At 37.3% G+C, this 19,434-nt stretch overlaps 1 protein-coding gene across 2 annotated transcripts in view; it reads right to left on the bottom strand.

Moving 5' to 3' along the window:
• Window positions 1–3,106: 3,106 nt before the first annotated feature.
• Window positions 3,107–19,434, bottom strand: part of LOC149323205 (ceramide glucosyltransferase) — a 38,612-nt gene continuing 22,284 nt past the window's right edge. The window contains exons 3-9 of one of the 2 annotated variants that reach the window (XM_089488440.1): window positions 15,700–15,802; window positions 14,425–14,526; window positions 12,783–12,895; window positions 11,890–12,068; window positions 10,013–10,099; window positions 7,409–7,598; window positions 3,107–5,653 (exon numbers count right to left, since the gene is read on the bottom strand). In XM_089488440.1, coding sequence (XP_089344566.1) covers window positions 5,483–5,653; window positions 7,409–7,598; window positions 10,013–10,099; window positions 11,890–12,068; window positions 12,783–12,895; window positions 14,425–14,526; window positions 15,700–15,802 — 945 coding nt within the window. In that variant the 3' untranslated portion in view covers window positions 3,107–5,482. The remainder of the gene's footprint in view (window positions 5,654–7,408; window positions 7,599–10,012; window positions 10,100–11,889; window positions 12,069–12,782; window positions 12,896–14,424; window positions 14,527–15,699; window positions 15,803–19,434) is intronic. The other variant, XM_089488442.1, reaches the window with a different exon arrangement.

Here is a 19,434-nt window from a genome sequence, read left to right as displayed (position 1 = left end):
GCTCTACTAAGGCCCCTAAATCTATTTCACATGTTGTCTAGCCAGGTTTTATCCATCCTGTATCTGTGCATTTCATTTTTTCTGCCTAGGTATAGGATCTTACATTTCTCCCTGTTGAAATTAATCATATTAGCTTTAGCCCAGCCCCCTAATCTGTCAAGGTCATTTTGAATTTTAATCCTGTCCTCTGGAGTATTACCATCCCCTCCCAGTTTGGTATCATCTGCAAATTTAATCAGCATGGTCTCTGTTCCTTCATCCAAGTCATTGATAAACATGTTGAATAGCACTGGGCCCAGTACAGATCCCAGTGGCACTCCACTAGTCACCTCTCTCCAGGATGAGGAGAGCCATTGCTGAGCATTCTTTGGGTTCAGACAGTCAGCCAATTACAAATCAACTTAACACTAGCACTGTTCAGACTAGATTTTACTCACTTCTTTGTGAGAATATCATCGGGAACTTTGTCAAAAGCCTTATTGAAATCAAAATATACTAGATGCATAGCATTCCTTTCATCTATCAAGCCTGTGGCTCTATCAAAAAAAGAGATCAGATTAGTCTGGCATGACCTGTTTTTGAGAAACCCATGTTGACTCTTTGTAATGACAGCATTGTTTTCTAAGTAATTACAAGTTGTCTCTTTAATAATCTGTTCTAGAATCTTTCCGGGTACTGATGCCAGGCTGATTGGGCAATAATTATTTGGGTCCTCTCCCCCCCCCCCCCCCGCCCTTTTCAAAGACAATATTTGCCCTCCTCCAATCTGTGGGGATTTCTCCTGTTCTCCAAGAATTCTCAAAGATTATTGTCAGTGGTTCTGAAATTACTTCTGCCAGTTCTTTTAATATCCGTGGATGTAGCTCATTGGGCCCTGGAGACTTTAATTCATTTAGAGTAGTGAGGAAATCCTGCACTACTTCTCTACCTATTCTGTGCTGCATTACCCCCACTGTACCATCTTCACTGCTCAGGCTGTGCACTTTGTTCCTTTTCAGAGAAAACTGTGGCAAATAAAGTGTTGAGTAGTTCTACTATTAATTCTACTACTACTAATTGAGTAGAACAACTTTACCCAGTCTTCACAGCAGTTGCAAAAGAGGGCAGGCTGATTCACTGCTGGAGAAGCTGAATAGGTAACTTATTTTTTTGTTGTTGTTGTTTTGGGATTGAAGTACATCATCTTGCATACTTCTACATTGATCTATACTATCTGTATGCCAGTCTAATTATCTGCATGTTGGTTTTGGTAAACATTGCCCCCAAGAGGTAAGCATTGTCCGGTATCTTGTACATACACAAGCCTCCCGCCACACTGTACCATGCTTCATGGGGAGGAGGCAGGATCATAGAAGCATCTGGCTATGTTCCCATAGTCCAGTACTTCTCAAATAGTGGGGCGCGCCCCCAGGGGGGGGTGTGAGGCTCCGTAAAGGGGGGCTCGTTTGATACTATTTACAGTCGCGCAGGGACGCGAAATGTTTTCTTCTTCCTGGGGGGGCATGACAGAAAATAATTGAGAAGCGCTGTGAAATGTTGACATCAATGCTGAGATCTGCCAATGTCCTTGGGAGGTCTCAGTGCTGGTGTAAATATAGTGAACTAGCTCCGTGGAAATACTTGGACATTTCTACAATCCTAGTTGCTCCTCACAAAGCATGGAATGGCTACACCAGGGGATAAAGAAGTTATTCAGTAAGTTGGGATGGTATATAGCTCAGCCTAGTATGGTGTAGTGAATGGTTTGAGCACTGGACTATAATTCTGGAGACCAGGGTTTGATTCCCTGCTCAGTCATGGAAATCCACTTGATGATCTTGGGAAAGTCACACATTCTTAGCCCCAGACAACCCTGTGAAATGCTTGCCTTAGGGTCACCATATGTCAGAAGTGACTTGAAGGTACACCACCACAACGAAGTGCAGGACTTTGTGTTTTTAGACAATCATTCAGCAGATAGAATATTATGCATAAAAGAAAAATATAAAAAGTAATATGATGGATGATCCATATGAAGAAACAGTAAAACGTTTTAATCCATAACCAGCCTGCTAGCCCATATAGCAGAAGTGATTAAAAGTTTAAATACAGTGGTGTGTCAAGACACAAAGTTGTCTTCAGAATGAAAAGCTACTGAAGTCTAACTCATTTTATATCCTACCAAATGCACTTTTCTCCCTCCATAGATAAAATTCAATCACTCTTCAACCACAGTAGCCTTTCAATGGCTTCAGGCAAGCTGATGTCATACAGTACTTCATTTAGAGAGTAGCTGTGGTTTGAGTGTTGGACTACAACTCTGGACACCAGGGTTCAATTAAATGATGTCTTTTTTTAAGGCTTTGGCAACATAAAATCATTCTAGTTGATCCCTAATCATAAATACCATAGTATGGTAGGCCATAGAATTCAGACAATAGAAACACAATAAAATGAAGCTATTTTAAAAAGTGCAATGATAAAAAATTATCTAGTTATCAATCCCAATATGTAAATTTATTATTTAAATAAAACAAAATAATTAAAGGTCTGCCATTCGTAAAATGTCAACTACAATGTCTCCGGCATTAAGTTTGGTACAAAGCAAACACAACACGTTTCTGTAACTTATTCAGGTTCATCCACTTCGCAGATGAGATGGAAAATTGGTGTATTCTCAGAGATCTCTTCCCAGAGATCATGATGCATGTAGCAAAGCTGAGCTTTTTCAAACGAGTTTCTGGGTTTTAGGGACAACCTCAAATGTACCGTATACACACACATGCACGAATGCTAACTAGACCAGACTGTATGTATTTATGGAATGGGATTTCTTTTTAGAAATAACAGCAATGAAATGATCCAAAATGGGTAAACATACCTCTGTTGTACAGTGCGCCTGCGTCATATGTGGAGTGCTTTACAAGGCTTTCAGCATATGCTGAAAGCCGCATGGGGAGGAGGAGCAGCACGTCCCATAGGGACAAATGGGACGCATGCCCATGGTGCGCGTGCACCACCACACCGCAACATGCACAAGCCCCATTCCTTTAAATGGGGCTCAAGCATAGGCAGTATTTGTTACTTAATATTATGGGGAAGAAAAGAAATAGATTTACTTAAAACATTTGATTGTATTCAAAATTTATTTTGAAACAAAACAAGACAATAATTTTAAATAAACATGGTATTCTTAACATGTTGATAAACAGCTTTAAATTAGCAATTTGAACCTTCACTGTGCTGTCACAGTGCCCTCCAACAATTTTCCAAAGTATTTTCCATTTGATAATCAACCCAGATTTCTTACACAAGAAATCAAGTTGCTCATTTAAGTGATGCACCAGTTTCCTTTAAATGATAAAGGTTTTACAAATGTGTGCACACACAAATGCACAGGTGTACACACAAACACATAAACACACACACACGTGCACACCTCTAACTCAGTTTTTCATAGGTATCACTCGCACACAAACAGAAACACACACACAGAAGTCTGTCCAGCCTTTTGGTTTTGGCATCACACTGCTCTCATGGTGATCAGCATCAAGCCAAATAGCTAAGCTTCACTTTAGCAGTGCAATGGATGGCATCAATCAAACTTCACAAAACAAATAAAAATACAAACATTATAAGCAAAATCAACAATGATTAACAACAAAGAAAGTAAAAAACACAATCTGACTGGGTCATAACCAGACTAGTTTGCAGTGTGCAACCTTCCTCAGGAAGCATTCTTCCTGATTCACATGCAGGAAATGGAACATGCAATAAAAGCCTCTGTTTGTGAAGATGCCCTTCAAAACAAATTCTGTAATGTCATAAGGCAAACAACGAGAACATGAGATACAGTTTGGGGAACATTTTGTAGTATTTGTCAACACACAAAACATGTCCATGTATAAGCACATACCCTGTTCCATTACAATATGTGTATACCAGGCAATCAAATGGACTGGCTCAGTAAATTGGGGGAAGTTATTGCTAATATGCTAGGATTATGGTCTGTGTTACAGACCTGGCATAACCTAGGATTTAAAGCTCCCATATTGGCAATGCACATAGCAATAAAGCTTTATGGTGACAATATGCCATGCCCATTTAAAAGAAAAAGCAGCATAAATACAATTATAAAAGAAAACAAAAGGCTTTGTGCAATGTCCCTCTCAGTTTTGCTTTGTGATCAGAGTCAGTTTTAAACAAACAAGTCCAGTTCACCATGTTAAGAGTAATTCCACAGTGGGGTTAGAGAACAATATGATAGGAAATGAGAGAGATGGGGGCGGGCAGCATGCATTTACAACTTGGTTATAATCTAGTCTTTTTAGCCATTACAATTTGAATACAAAAACCCAATTTAGAAACTAGATTAAATGAATGAAAAAGTCAAAATTAGTCCTAGTTTCATAGTTAAAGCTTACAATTTCATATCAGTAACAGCAAACCCATCTTGCCTTTTAATATACTGACAAGTATCTATTGCAATTGGATAGTTAAGGATTACTAACGTATAGAGAGATCTATGCCCATTTAAAAAAGATATTAAATACCTGCATCATGAAGTTACATTCTTAAGAAGACAGTGTATAAGAAAATAGCTCAGACATGAAATGTTTCTGAAATGCATCCCCCTCCCGCCCCATAACTACCAATCATTCACTCACACAGAAACAAAAACCCCACCCCTTTTTAAAAAGTCAAGATGGGAATGAAGGAGAAGATTAGCTAGGCTAATTACAGCACAGTGATTAAAAATGGTTCAAGACAGAACCAATTAGAGTTGGCCAAAAGATGCCCACTAGGCATAGCTAACCATTAATTCTTCCCACCCAGCCACATCAAACTTTTGGCTCATTGCAGAGAGACCAAAATAATTTAATCTATAAATCCACACACAGATAACGAACTTCCAGCTTTTACTTTTTCACAAGGCCTACTTACATTTTTATTTGCTCCACAGCAATTACAAGAGGTAGGCATATATCAACTAAAAAGCTTCTCCCCTTCTGCCTTACCACTTGTGCTTTCAAATGCAAACCGCACTTGTCCAAAAATGTTGTTAGCTTTTCAAAGGATGCAATCCAATGGCCAAAAGGCCACTGTGCTTTGCACATTTCCCATTAATTTCCAATGGACCTCTACAGGTTATGTCCCACTGATTATTTCCTTTGATTAGCAGAGAGTTGCTTTTAACTATACTGAAAGAGGCTGTCTTTAGAACTTGCTGCAGAACGATCCTACGAAAAATGAATCCTGGAACCAATTCTCTTGATTTGATTTTCTACATAGAAACAAGGTACCATTTGGCCAAGACTACAGATGTACTTTTTTCACAGATGCAAGTGCCATGCAAAATAAATTAAAGAACAGATACGAAAACATACAGGTAATAAAACTATTGAAGGTAGATCTTTTAAAAGCCTTTATATAAACATAATTTATAATACTTTCTTTTTTTCCTCCTTTTTTCTTTTCTTGAAATACAGTCACAAAGCTGGGGCTATACATCCAGGATCTCCTCTGCAGTGCCTCCACAGCGTAACCTGTAGCGTCCTGTCCTCCAGCTAATAGTAGGATCCCACAAAGCCGAGAGGAAAATGTATATCGTCATTGACTCTCTGATGAACCATGCTACTGCATAGTCAAGTTTTGAAAAACATAGTGCACCACCCTGGGGATCATACAAACAGATATTCACACTCAGTGAAAATGCCAAAAATTATGCAGTATTTAACATTTACTTAATGATCACATCTTAATTTTTTGAATAAAGTGGTACTGTTCTAATATGTAAACAATAACAAATACATTAAGGTGTTACTGGCGCAGTACAGACCAGCACCATAGCACATACTTAAGACATGCTACAGTTGGCTCGGGGCATCTCTTACAGACGCCCCGCAACCCTAGTACATCTTCCGTATGTCAAAATGGTGGCACCCTGTACACACGGGCACTGCCATTTTGACGTGACGGCCGCGCTGCATCCAAATGGCGCGGCGTGGGCATGACATCTTTGTGCCGCATCAGGCTGCTTGTGACACCTAACAGCGGCACCAGAAGGAGCTCCAAAACGGAGCTCCTTCCTGGGGAGCGCTTCATTCCCACAGCCACCAAACAGCTGTGGGAACAAAGCTGGGGGAAAGGGGCTGAGTGGCCCCTTTCTCGCCTGGAAGCGGCTCCCCGGGGTGTCCTGGGGCATGAAGCCCCAAGGACACCCTTTTTCGGGACCAGGCATTTTGCAGAAAAGCACTGGATTGGGGCCTTTGGGCTGCTGCTGTGGTTGCCCTGGCCCCAATATGTGGTGCAAAGGGGTAGCTGCAGGCCACCCTAAAGGTGCGGTCTGTATCCCGCCACTCTTCAACTATAAAAGATAATGTCTGGAATCCTGAAATTCAGTTAACACTTGGCAACAATTATTTTATATGAAATTTAACAGTAATCCTTCAATTGGCATACCATGGGAATATTACTAAGAGTTTAACTTACTTTTAAACATGTGGGATTAATCACTATATTAATTTATTTGATTTACAATCCACTTTTCACTGGTATTTTTCATATTCCAATATAATTTTTAAGTTTTCAATAGAAACACAAAATATTACACATAGTAAAATACAAATTAAATTATACCACTAAGACATCAGTTCTAACACTTCAAAAAAACTCAACACCAGTTAATAAGCAGTAAGGTATTTTAAAAATCCAGTACATAAATTTCAATGGAGCAGCTAACCTTCCCACTGTTACCTGAAAGGTGAAGGTAACTGCAGGCCGTTAGATATATATTCATTTTGATCCAGCCTTTCTAATAATAATAGTTCCCATTGTGTGGAACAATAAAGTAATAGTAATAAAGTAATATATATATATATATATGTGTGTGTGTGTGTGTGTGTGTGTGTGTGTGTGTGTGTGTGTGTGTAAATATAATAAGATCTATATTAAAACATTAAAATGAACAAGGATTTAATTAAAATATAAAAGATACTTTAAATATTAAAGTATAATTAAAGATGCCATGTCAGACAAGTCAAACATCTCAAAGCAGTAGTGGCACAATAGACAATATCTAACTATGGCCTTTCAGCACAATCATGATGTATACTTTTATATAGGCCAAATTTTGTATAAGCTCTAATTATCTAACTATTTATATAAATTATAGCTTCCTATCACAACACATTGGAACATTAAATATAGTATTGGGATATACAATTTTTGCTGCAGAGTGCTGTTTCCTACCTGGTAAAGAAAGTATATTTGCTAATTCGGGGTTCCCCCTACCTTTTAAACAATTCTCCTAAATCACTTATTATGTAGAATATAAAAAGTACTGTAACATTTTAAAAAGCTAATGACAGCAAACACAATCAATTTGAAACACTATACACACAACAAGACTCTGATAAATAAAACCTACCTGGACACCTCTGAGTTGAATGTAGTCAAATATAAACCATGCCAAACAGTGACACATAAAGAAGACCATTATATCCCATCTGAAAACATGGTGAACTGCCCACCCGATAATTAAACTTGCAACAAAGCACTCCGAAATTGGTTCACAGATTATTGTGGCTGGAAGCATGTTGATCCGTAGTTTGGCCCACCTACGATTAAGCATGGAAAAGGTAGGTTAGAACCAAACAGTAACTGTCAAGCTACATGAGCAATAGCTTTAGGGGCTGAAGGTGAAACCTAGGACAGAGTTGGTAATATAGTTGCTGATAGTGGTTAGTGTGTTGAACTGGCAACTGGAAGAGCCAAGATCTAGTCTCCACTGAGCCATTAAACTTCCTGAGTGATCTGGAAACAGTAACTCTTTCACTAACTACATAGCTTAGTGTCAGGATAAGGTGGAGTGAGAGAGAAGTAGTATGTATGTGGTCTTGAACTCTCTGGAAGATAGGCAAGATATAAACCAAGGATGGGGAACATGCAGTCTGCAGGCCATATGCAGCTTCTCAAGGACATTTCTGTGGCTCCTATTGCCATACTCTGGGATAACTTGAGGCAATTGTACCACATTTTGACACACACACCCTGGGGCCCTAAAACGGCCCAGACAGGGTAAAAAACAGGACAAAAATTTGCTCCACATGCAGGGTGACCAGATGTCATAACTGCAAAGGAGGACAAGGCTCCATAAAATGTAGGACATTACCAAATAAAAGCTAAAAAGACTAATGTAAGTGTAAATGCATGCTTCGTAGTTATGCTCAAAATGGAGGACATTTTGAAATTCCTCTTGGAAAGAAGGTTGAAATGTAGGACATGTCCTTGAACAGGAGGCTGTTCACATGTCCTAGCGGGCATACGGGGGCATTTGGATGCAAAAAAGGAAGGAAGGAAGGGAAAAGAAAAGAAATCGTTGGAGGGATCAGTGAGGAATGTAACCATTTTCTTGAGCCAAAGCAGTCCCTATCCCTAACATCTGCCCACACCAATATAAATGAAAAATCAATCCAGTCCTGGTTTTAACTCAGTACTCATTTTTCCTGTTTAAAAATAAAATATTTGACTGTACAAAGTATCTTATAAAGGTTACATAACTAAACATTCAAGGTAAGGAGGAAATAGAAGCATGCATGACAGTTATAGTACTATGAAGAATCATTTCATGGTCAAAAACCTGAAACAGGATTTTTGGTATGCACCCAAAAAAACCACTACATTTTGAATATGGAAATAAAAACAGGAAATACTGGTTAAGATTAAAATGGTAACATCACCACTTTGCTCAAAAAGAAAAGAAAGGTGAAAGAAAGATTATAACATAATCTGAAACTTTCTGCTCCTTCTGAACCTCAGAAGAAATGAACACATGCTATTTTTCAAGATGTGCTTTTCAAATGAGCATATTAGATTTAAACAACAAAAAAAGGCTTCATAAGGAAATGAACAATTTTCTCTATTCCAATTAAAGGACTGGTTAAAAATAACTACAGTGTTTTATGAAACTGAACTTATTTCTTATTAGTTACAAGGCTTTTCAACTTGAACCATGCCTTAATAGAAGAAAGGAACACCATCGCACAGATAGTAGCAAACTCAAAATCCGTCACTCAGGGTACATCTAAACTGCAAAAATACCATATACAATTGACTGTAAGTCAACCTCTTGTGTAAGTCGAGGGCAGGTTTTGGGGCCAAAATTTTCCTCCCCACCCTGGTTGTCCTCCAAGGGGCAGCCAGTCTGGGGACAAGGCTTGTGGAGGTGAAGGCTTCATCCTCCTCTTCCTCTGCTAAAGAGTGCTGGTGCCTCACAAAACAACAACCTTCAGGATTCTATAGGAAGGAGCCATGGCAGTTAAAATGGTGTCAAACCATTATTTCTACAGTATACATGCATCCTCAATCTGTCAAAAATATGTAGTTACTGCTATAGAGAAAGCAGGATGAGATTTATTTTAGAATTATTTTAGAATTAGATGGAATACTTTTATTCAATATCAGGAAATAAATAATTGAAGTAACTTAGTATTATCAGGGTAAAATTGTATTATTAAAATGGGTAATTGTAGGAACTGTTAAAGATGTTGGACCAATCATTTTACTTCTAAATATGATGCACTGACCTGTGTTAACTTAACAGCTACACCAATTCTGTATTCTAATTTTGATTATCAAGAGTCCTTTTGTATTAACAGTCATTTTAATTTAAAATTATCCTATACTCAGAGATGGGAATTTAAGCTCCCCAATCCCATTCAAAAAGCAGTATCCTGCCCCACATGTAGTAAGAGGGACTGACAAGGAGGAGGGAAGACATGTAACCTTATCCTTCTGTGCATAAAAGCAAGGAGCTTTTATCTCACCAGTAAAAAGGGAAAAATTAAACCTTCACAATTAAAATACTATGCAGATGTCACTCCATAGTTCCCTTCCATGGACTATAGTACTGTCGTCCATACTACAAAAACAAACAAACAAAAATACACCAGACACATTTACTTGACATTATAGCTATTACAAGGGAAGGTCTGTATGACAGAAAGTTAAGAGTAACTTAAAGATATTTTACCTGATCATTCTGGATTGAAACTGGGAAATTGAGTAGGAACCAGAGTTTTGCATTGCAACTTGTGTGGCCATTGCAAATTTCCAACCTCTGAAAATTAATGAACACCATGAATACAACTACAATAAATAATTAGCAATGCTAGGTAGAATTCCATATACAGAAGGCTTATTTCACATATTAAATTATCAGCGCATTGGAAAGAAAATTAGAAGAACTTTTCTCTGTTACCTATTTTCTGCATGTGAGGAATTTTAAAGACATATCCCTCTTTAATCTAAAGTTTATATAGCAGAACTCAAATTCTACCACATGATTCTACTTTCATCTCTGTTTCTGAAGATGGAAAATGAGATTTCAGTACACCTCATACTATATGACTGCTTCTAAACTGATAAGCTGTACACCACAAAAATAAGTGGGATTTGTGAGAACAGGGTGGGAACATATAGCATTAGTTTCATGACTTCTCATTACCTACCACCATACTTGTTACAAAGCCTTGTATCATGCTTCAAACTTCTTGAATCAGGTTTCAGGATTCTTATTAAAAGAAATGCTTCATGATAGAATCATTTTTCTCTGATTGTTTGCTGTAATTAATTCTCTGAAATAATGTCATATTATTTCAGAGAACCTTTGAAACCATGGAGGAATAGAACTCATCTAGTATTTGTATGCCAAATTGGCTGGCATACGCTTCAAAACAAAGCAGGGTTCCCAAGCCACCCTTCCCATAGTAGCTCAACTCCAAGGAAATTTAAGAACCCAGTACTGAAGAAATAGGCCACTGTAAAAAATCCTGCCTCCAAATGCAGATGTATATCGGACAGCTACCTTTTTCAATGGTGGCACATGTGAGTGTAGCAAGCAGGCTTATACAGGGAGATAGAGCTTTTCAAATAACTAAATGGCTCACAAAACTACAGTTCCCAGAATTCTCTAGTATTGAGCCAAGGCAGTTAAAATGGTCTCAAACTGGATAATTTCTGCAGTGTGTTTTGGAACATAGTTTTGATACCATAGCATCCTGATCACTTTCTAGGAAGTAGGTCATTGCACAATTGCTCTAAACCAATAAAGAGCAAGATCATAACAGGCTTCTAATACCAAAAAACAGTTTGAACTATCTTTTTGTAGCCCTGTTCAAGTAGGTGATTTACCCTTTCCTCTGAATATGATCTGAGAAACAGATTGATAGTTAGTAGTCCCATATGAAAGAGTTGTTGTTGTTGTGTGCCTTCAAGACATTTCTAACTTAAAGACACGCTTATGGTGAACCTCTCACAGGATCTTCTTGGCAGGTTTCTTTGGTGGCCGGTAGCATTGCCATTCTATAAAGCTGTGACAACTTGACTTGATCAGGGTCAGCCAGTGGGTTTCACAGCTGAGCAAGGATTCAAACCCTGATCTCCAGAGTCATAGTCCAACTCTCAAACCACTCCACCACACTGGCTCTCTGAATGTGGTACAGATATTGGGTATTAGGCCAGCGGAATTATATAATTCCATTTTCATTTGAAGATAACACAAGAGTCCTGAACACTGCTAATAGTGTGCTTTAAAAAGGAGTCTGCCTAAATACCCCTAAAGCCACCAGATCTCATATAATCTTGGAAGCTAAGCAGGGTCAAGCACTGGATAATACTTGGATGGGAGACCACCAATGAATGCCTGGTGCTGTAGACTCTATTTCCGAGGAAGGAACTGGAAAAACCACCTCTGAGTATTCCTTTCCTAAGAAAGCACTATGAAATTAATGGGGTCCCCATAGGTTGACAGCTGACCTGAAGGCGCATGCACACACACACATATATATGAAGGAATCACTAAAGAATAAAATCTATTAAGAACTTCCTCCAAATATACTATTTTCTTACCTGTCTGCTATTGCTTTAGCCATAAAATAATCTTCAGCAATGTACTGTGCAAAAGCTATAAGTCCTCCCGCTTGGTCCAGGACATCTTTTCTCATCAAACAAGACATTCCTGTTACACATTTGAACCCAGTTACATGGGCAGAAATATATGTTCTTGGATGGGAAGTGCCAAAATATACCTGTTCAAAACAAAAGGAGGAAGAGGAGATATGGCTATGTACTCTCACTTTCCATAGTTTTACCTATAGTGGCATACATTCTTTTAACATTTTCATGGTGTGTACAGATATCATACTCACTTTATTTTGAATTTGAATAATTAGCATAATGGCTATCAAGGCAGATGCATCAACTTATAAAGGCAAGGCACATCTTACTTTTATGCAGCCATATACAGTATGTCTGTGCTTAATGGATATTTTGTCAACCATATAAAAATCTGTACAGATGTCTGATTGTGGATTCACCATACAGACCATAAATGACTAAATGATGTAGCCTCTAACCCCCCCCCCACCCAAAATGGCCACAGAAGAATTAACCATTATTGAAAGCAAATAAAAAGTTAAAATTACTTTCTCACTCAAACCCATTAGAAAGCCCAGCTGAAAGGGTTACTGCATACAGGACTGCTGAACTATATATTTTTTCTACATGAAAGCAGAAGCAAGACACTGATATAAAAGCTTTTATTCCTCGCATATGCTAAAAGGTTTAGAGTAGAATATGAAGAAAAGCAGGAAGTCATTTTTTATTCTTACACATTTCTTATACTCAAATGGTTGATGCTTCTGTGCTTTTTGAGCTTTGGAAATGTCATAATTCTCAAGAATTTACAAAATGGGATGGGGAAAACAACAGAGAAAAAAGCAAGTGAATTAAAGTGTACTCACCTGTTCTAATGTGGCAGCAAAGCCCTGTCTATCTGCTACATAGGGAAGGCCATGGACCAATCCAACCTTTTCTGTCATTTGATTGGCCATATCTGTTAGCGTATCTGGTGTTACTAAAAATAAGAGTGTTGACTGTGGTTAATATCCATGAATTAATGTTTTCAAAAACCTGTATTTGAGGCTTAATATACCTTAAATGTAGAGGAAAATATTAACTTCTCGATTACACCAAAGATTTCAACCATACAAAGTTCATCTTTTTTCTGTTAATTTATAACCAATGGGGGGAAAACATAACAGCTTTCAATTACAACCATATACATCTGGTTACAAAACTGTTACAACATTCCAAATCTGAATTTTACGGTAACTGTAGAAAAATTTCCAGAAGACAAACACAAATGTCATAAATACATCTACACCCCTAATTTTAATAATGTGAAGTAAACAATAACAACATGCAAACACCTAAATGTAATTCAGGATTGGAGGATTTTGTTGTTGTTTTTTGCTCGAAATGTATTTGATACAGTGGTTAACAATGACTATCTGTGCTACAGTCTGAAATACTGTGTCATATAGTCAAATGACTGGTTTGTTTACCAAAGTTCTGTCCACCTGATATAAGTGTGAGACACAAACTATTCAGAGTCTGGGTAGTAAGTATCATTCACTTGATCTAACTGCTACAGATCTGGAACCACCAAATTCATGCTTTAACTTTAAAAAATGTATTGCAGTAATGCCATTCCCCAATCTTATTCCCCAAACTTCACCCAAGAGTAATATCTACAGTAAAGCAAATAGTGTAATTCATGATAAAATATTGTTAATTTAAAAGAATTTCACTTTGTATTTACAAATTATTGGTTTTAGATACCAAAGCCTGGGGCAATCTAACCTCAGTTTAGAGGCATTTGCTTACAAATGCCCCATGTCACCTTTCTTTCATTGCAACCATTCCTTGCATTGTCAGATTCCTAAAATTTGAATCTAAACGTACTCTGGATAGCAACCTATTATTTTTGTTCTGTTAAGTCCCATATGCTGATGGAATAAGAACACCTATTAATTACTGTTGGAAGATTTTTGCATTCTCTTTCCCCCTTCTTAGATAGGGATTTCCTGAATGCAAATACCTCTCTCTCGTTCATTCGAACTAACCATGTGATTTAGGTCACTCTCCCTTTGGGACTAACATACACTCTCAAAAAGATCTTCATCTGAACTGCATGTTTTCCATCTTCCCCCTCTTTGAACTTTCTTTGAAAAGATGGTGAGATAAATATTTCTCTTTACCTAAACTATTCACTAGCTAGACTAGGATATAGCTTTTATGTATATATAGATTAAAGCCATTAGTAAACTTTTGCCTTGAACTACAAGCTACTTGTGTTGTTTCTGAGTTAGTCTCAGTTCTCAGGGAAGCATAGTTATACAAAGGCACATTTCTGCTACTCTGTTGATTTAAAGCCAGATGCCAACAGGCTGGGCTTTGACATTTTTTGATATTCAATATTCTTGTTTCCTTAGGAAACTTAAACTACCCTACAGTAACCATTATCATCCAAAAGGTAAGAGCATGCATTCAAAAGATTTGTGTTTTTTAAAAATATATTTCCCATACACCAAACTAACTTACCTCTAATACCACTATCACAAATCCATATGAGGTCATACTTGGCAACTTCATATGCTGGCATTAAATTGTTAATCTTTGGATTTATCCCAACCTTTTTACCACCTTAAAGGGAAAAAAATTAAGTTACCGAATATACACAATCTTTACGATTCTTTTTAGAATACACTTATTTCCATATTAAATGGTGCTAAAGAGGTGCATTATGAACTGTCAGGTTCTTGGCTAATCAACATTGAGCTGCATAGCCACTAATCGGGTTCCCAGGCTGAAAAGTAATTAAATCTAGCTAAGGAGAGAACAGTAATTTTGAGTTTCAATAACCACAGCATAAGCAAAGGGCACAAACTGAACTTGGGAACCAGAAGTAGAGTCCATATATCTTTTGATAATGTGTGCTTGTCTAGATCAAAGTAGGAGAAGCATATATGTATAGATAATATAGCATCCACACTACATGCAAACATTGCTTGATGGCCACAAATACAGAAGTCAGACCTTCCAGGAGGTTTATACTTTTATTTTTTAATTCTCTAACCAGCTTTCCTAACATATACAAATAAACAGCCTAATGAGGCAAACAGAGGCAGGAGAACAGAGGAATGCAGTAGCAGTGAAACAATTCATCTTCTCTATATTATTTTAGCTGCACTGCATGTTACAGTTTAATGACAGCTTGTCCTCAAGCGCAAACTATTAAGGGGTTAGGAATGACACCAGGTCCTTTATGCTGAATATATTTGCAAAAACATTAATCGCAATCATGTGATTACAAAAGGGCTTGTCAGTCAGATAGGAAAGATGATAAATGCCAGAGATAGATTGGTGCTCTTAACTTTTCCTTTGCATTTGAGAAACAGCATTTTGAAACTAAAATTTTAAGTACAAACAGCATCAATAACAGCCAACATAAATCCAAACACTTTAAAACTTTTTACAGTCATAGCAATTGCACTAAGGTTTTCCAGAGTAACTGCAGCCAACAGGAGCGTTCTATCAATATCTAACAAGGGTCCTGTATATCTGGGATATAAGGCTCCTATAATCTGAAATATAATTCCAGATTTATGTATATTTCTGACATATATGGAATCATTTATATAGAGTAATCACTTTTGAATTCTGTTTGCATTTGTTTTACCTATCTACGGTGAGAATGTTTTAAAAAGAATTCCTTGATATTAACAGATTAGCATTATTGTCCCAGATTTTTCTTCTTCATTTGTGTTTCTGTTTATTAAAAGGCAATGCCATGATAAACATTTCTTTCTCACTCACCTATAAATAGTCTTGCATCAACATTGGGATATTTGCCAAGGAGCTTTTTACATACATCAATAGCAGGATCATCATGATCTTGGACACAAAGAAGCACTTCATACTGTGAAAAAGAAAGCAAGAGTATTTTGTGAGACAAGAATAAATATCTTAAAATTTAGATTTACTATCTTGAAACAGGTGGACTTTATCAGCATTATTTATAACATCTCACTATCAAAGTAACAGTCTTGAAATAGTCTCCAAAAGGCAGAATGTTTTTCCTAAGGAAATCCTATCCTTATCTGCACCCCAGGTTTTTTGTTTGTTTGTTTAGAATTGACTTGATAATGTAAACAAAGTTTTGAAAAAGTCTGTTTTCCATGCATCTGCACTACAGAAATATTGAACAGTTTTCAGCTAAGTTGTTCAGAAGCTGTTTCAGATGACAGAAGCACTGAGATGGACTCCCTTTTCTTGTTAATAATATTTTACCCTTTGGTTTCACAAATGCAACTATTAGGGACTGGTCATGAAGCATCAAACCATTTTCCTTGTCCTGTAGCAAAGGCAGGCCAAGCTAGTGTCCTCCAAGATGCCAAAAGTACCGGAGTTGCTGTCTAATACTGTATGTCTGGAGAGCACCAGATTCCTTACTTCTACCCTACAGAACACAGTGGAGTGCATGATCACAACCATTTTCAAGAAAAACTGAAACAATCTGCTATTGCTACCATTTACAGATTAAAATACATTTTGTTTAAATTTTGTTTGGCATAAATTACCATGTTTAGTATATTTAACGTACTGCTTACTCAGGGAATAATTACAAATTGAATTTCCTTTGTAAAATGTTTATCTTTTTTTTACCAGTGGAACTACAAGATGACACACATTTATTAAGAGTAGGTAAAAATATTAAAAACAATAAGGAGAGAAAAAATTATCAACAGAGAAAATTATTTGTTTTCTCTAGTTCTCCATAGTGTCAAGGAGACTTAAAACACTTGTTCCCATAAAAAGGACTGAGAAAAGGAAATCAAGACCAGGAACTGGAATATCTGGTACTATACACATACTTACATAAATGTCTTCCTGTTGCATAGTTTTTTAGAAAGTAAAAAATAAGTATATGAACACCTTGCTTTAAATGTTTGATTCATCTTTTGAAAGCTCCCCCCCCCCCCGGTTTTTCATAAAAAAAGGCCTTCCCCTTAAAAGGAGGGGGAAGGACTCTTTTTCCTTAATTTTTCATTCCATGCCATCTTTGTCTTCACATCTTTGCTTCTTATACTAATTTTTTAATTTTCAAATTAGAGCTTCATTATACTAGAACATTCTAATCTTAGGAGATAAGCCAACCACTGCAGCTTTGGTTTAAGACAGAAGAGATGACCAAGAAGAATATTAAAAAATGGGGAAGACAAATGATAAACAGTTTCCAATCAAGAGAATAAGGCATAATCTATAGCCTAGATGATGAATTAAGATGATGGTGTAACACTACCATGAAGGATATTATCACTGACTCACTACAGAGTCTATGTGTTCCAGGGGAATTCCCTGTGACTGGAGTTCATATAGGACACTATCAACTAAGAAGTACCAGTATACACGTGAGTCAATGCACTTGCCTAACAAGCTAATTTCAAAAACTTGTAATAATAATAATAACAAATTTTATTTCTACCCCGCCCTTCCATGGATATGATCAGGGCGGCTTACAAAATTTATAAAAACATTTCAATACAAAGTTAAAATTCAATATAGCAGTTAAAAACATTACTACAAGAAACAGGAACAGGAAAACAGTAAAATAAGAAAATACACATGTCAGGGGCAGAAGAAAAATGAAAGAAGGATTTATTGCTCCAGTTTTGTTCAATAAGATGCTTTAACAAAGGAATGGGTGTGTATCAAGCTAACAGAATAAGAATATGAAACTTTCAACATCTGTGAATTTCCATTATACCATCCTTATATGGGAGTAATTCATGTACAAAATATATTACATTAACAAGACAAAACCAGACAAATATATGCATGATGTCTAAATGCACAAACATTGGTTTTAAGACCCACTAGCCATTTTTTATTTGGCTGCCATGGCCATTTATCAACAAATATTCTCTGTATGTCACAGTCAAGGGTTAAGTACACAAAAGTCAGACATATTAAAAAAAAGTACCCTCTACTTTCATTAAATATAATTCATCTAATAAAACCGATCTGTTGGTGCTGTAGATTCCACAGTTGATGACACCACACCAGATGTGCAATCTAAGTCATGATGGATGTAATGTTATCATTGAAAGGTCTTACACAGGATTGAGAATTCCCCCCTTCACTGTGATATGACCCAAAGTTTCTGCAATGCTAAAATAAAAACTCTGCTGACAACAGCAGCTGGATGCAAAAATGAAAAAGAAAAACCTTTTTTCTTCCCACATCATCATAGGACAGACTCACCAGCCGTGGGTTCACTCAGCCTGCTTTATCTTGACTTTTCCTCCACAAATGTTCCACCCTTCTAAGTTGCTTCATTTTCCTCAGCTTGGGTGTGCACCAGGGAGGCAGCTGATCATATCAGTCATTCCTCCATTCCCAACAGAACAAGCCTCCGATATGGACCATTTAATATACCTCTCCCCTATTTTTGCAGACTGGCAGAGAGAGCCACAGATGTCTAAATCTCAACCAAAAATTATTTGGTCATTTCAAGGAAAAAAAATTAAAATCCAGTAAAAAAAAAATACTGGATAATTACTTTTCTGAACAGCAGTGAATAGCAAATCTAAAGTATGCCTCAATATGTTTTTTGGATTAATGATGTGCTGGGACAGCTCCTTAGCTGTCAATATTAGACATAAAGTCTTTGGCTGCCCCAGACAAGGTAGTCTCATTAATGGTGAAATCCCCTAGGACAATTGTTCTGGCAAGCAGAAATTCCAGAGTATCTCCATCAGCTCAGGCAGGCAGACTGCTGGGGAGCAGAGCAAGTAACACAACAGCAGAACCTCTAGTTTGTCCCAAGAAACCAACACAAGGTAAACACGCTCCAGTCAGGTATAAAAAAGAAACAGCTGGTCTTGCAACACTACAATACTTTCTGGATAATAACTTTCTAGATAATAATGTATATGTCATGTCAGAGGGATAAATAGAAAGGGATAAATTATAGGTCAAGGGCTACCATGTGACAACAAAAGAATATACCATCAGTTTCTACATTCTGTACTGGAAGAGATTACTGAAAACAGTTACTCTAGCCCTATTAATTCCTAACAGAGGCAGACACTTTAGATGCCTCACAGAGAACCACCTGTTTTAAAGAAGATTTATTGTATTGCCTTGCACTACAAGGTCTGCATTGTTTACAAACTACTAAGTATCTCTGCTCCTGCCTGTGCACCTGCTGAACTATTCTATCTGGCAGCTTATAGATATACAGTTGGCCTTCCTCCACATTCGTGGTTTTGACTTTTGCAGATTTGATTATTTGCAGTTTTGATTAACATGTTCATTCTAGGTCCTCCAGCACAGCTCTGCCAGACGTTCACCATAGGGTTGTGCTGGAAAACCTAGAAGTTCCTAGAGAAAACGCTTCTCTCGGCATTTGTAGGTTCTCCAGCATGATACTATGATCAACGTCTCACAAATATTGACCACAGAGTGGCACTGGAGGACCTGGAGATTCCTAGAGAGGTGTCTCGGGTAAAAAGAATATTATATTTTTATTTGTGCTTTTCCATATTC

This window comes from Sceloporus occidentalis, unplaced genomic scaffold, assembly GCF_023333645.1.
Source record: "Sceloporus occidentalis isolate IW3139 unplaced genomic scaffold, rSceOcc1.0.p SCAF_1, whole genome shotgun sequence".
Lineage (NCBI taxonomy): Eukaryota > Metazoa > Chordata > Lepidosauria > Squamata > Phrynosomatidae > Sceloporus > Sceloporus occidentalis.
The sequence above is the reverse complement of the archived record's forward strand: the minus strand, read 5'-3'. Positions and strand labels throughout refer to the sequence as shown.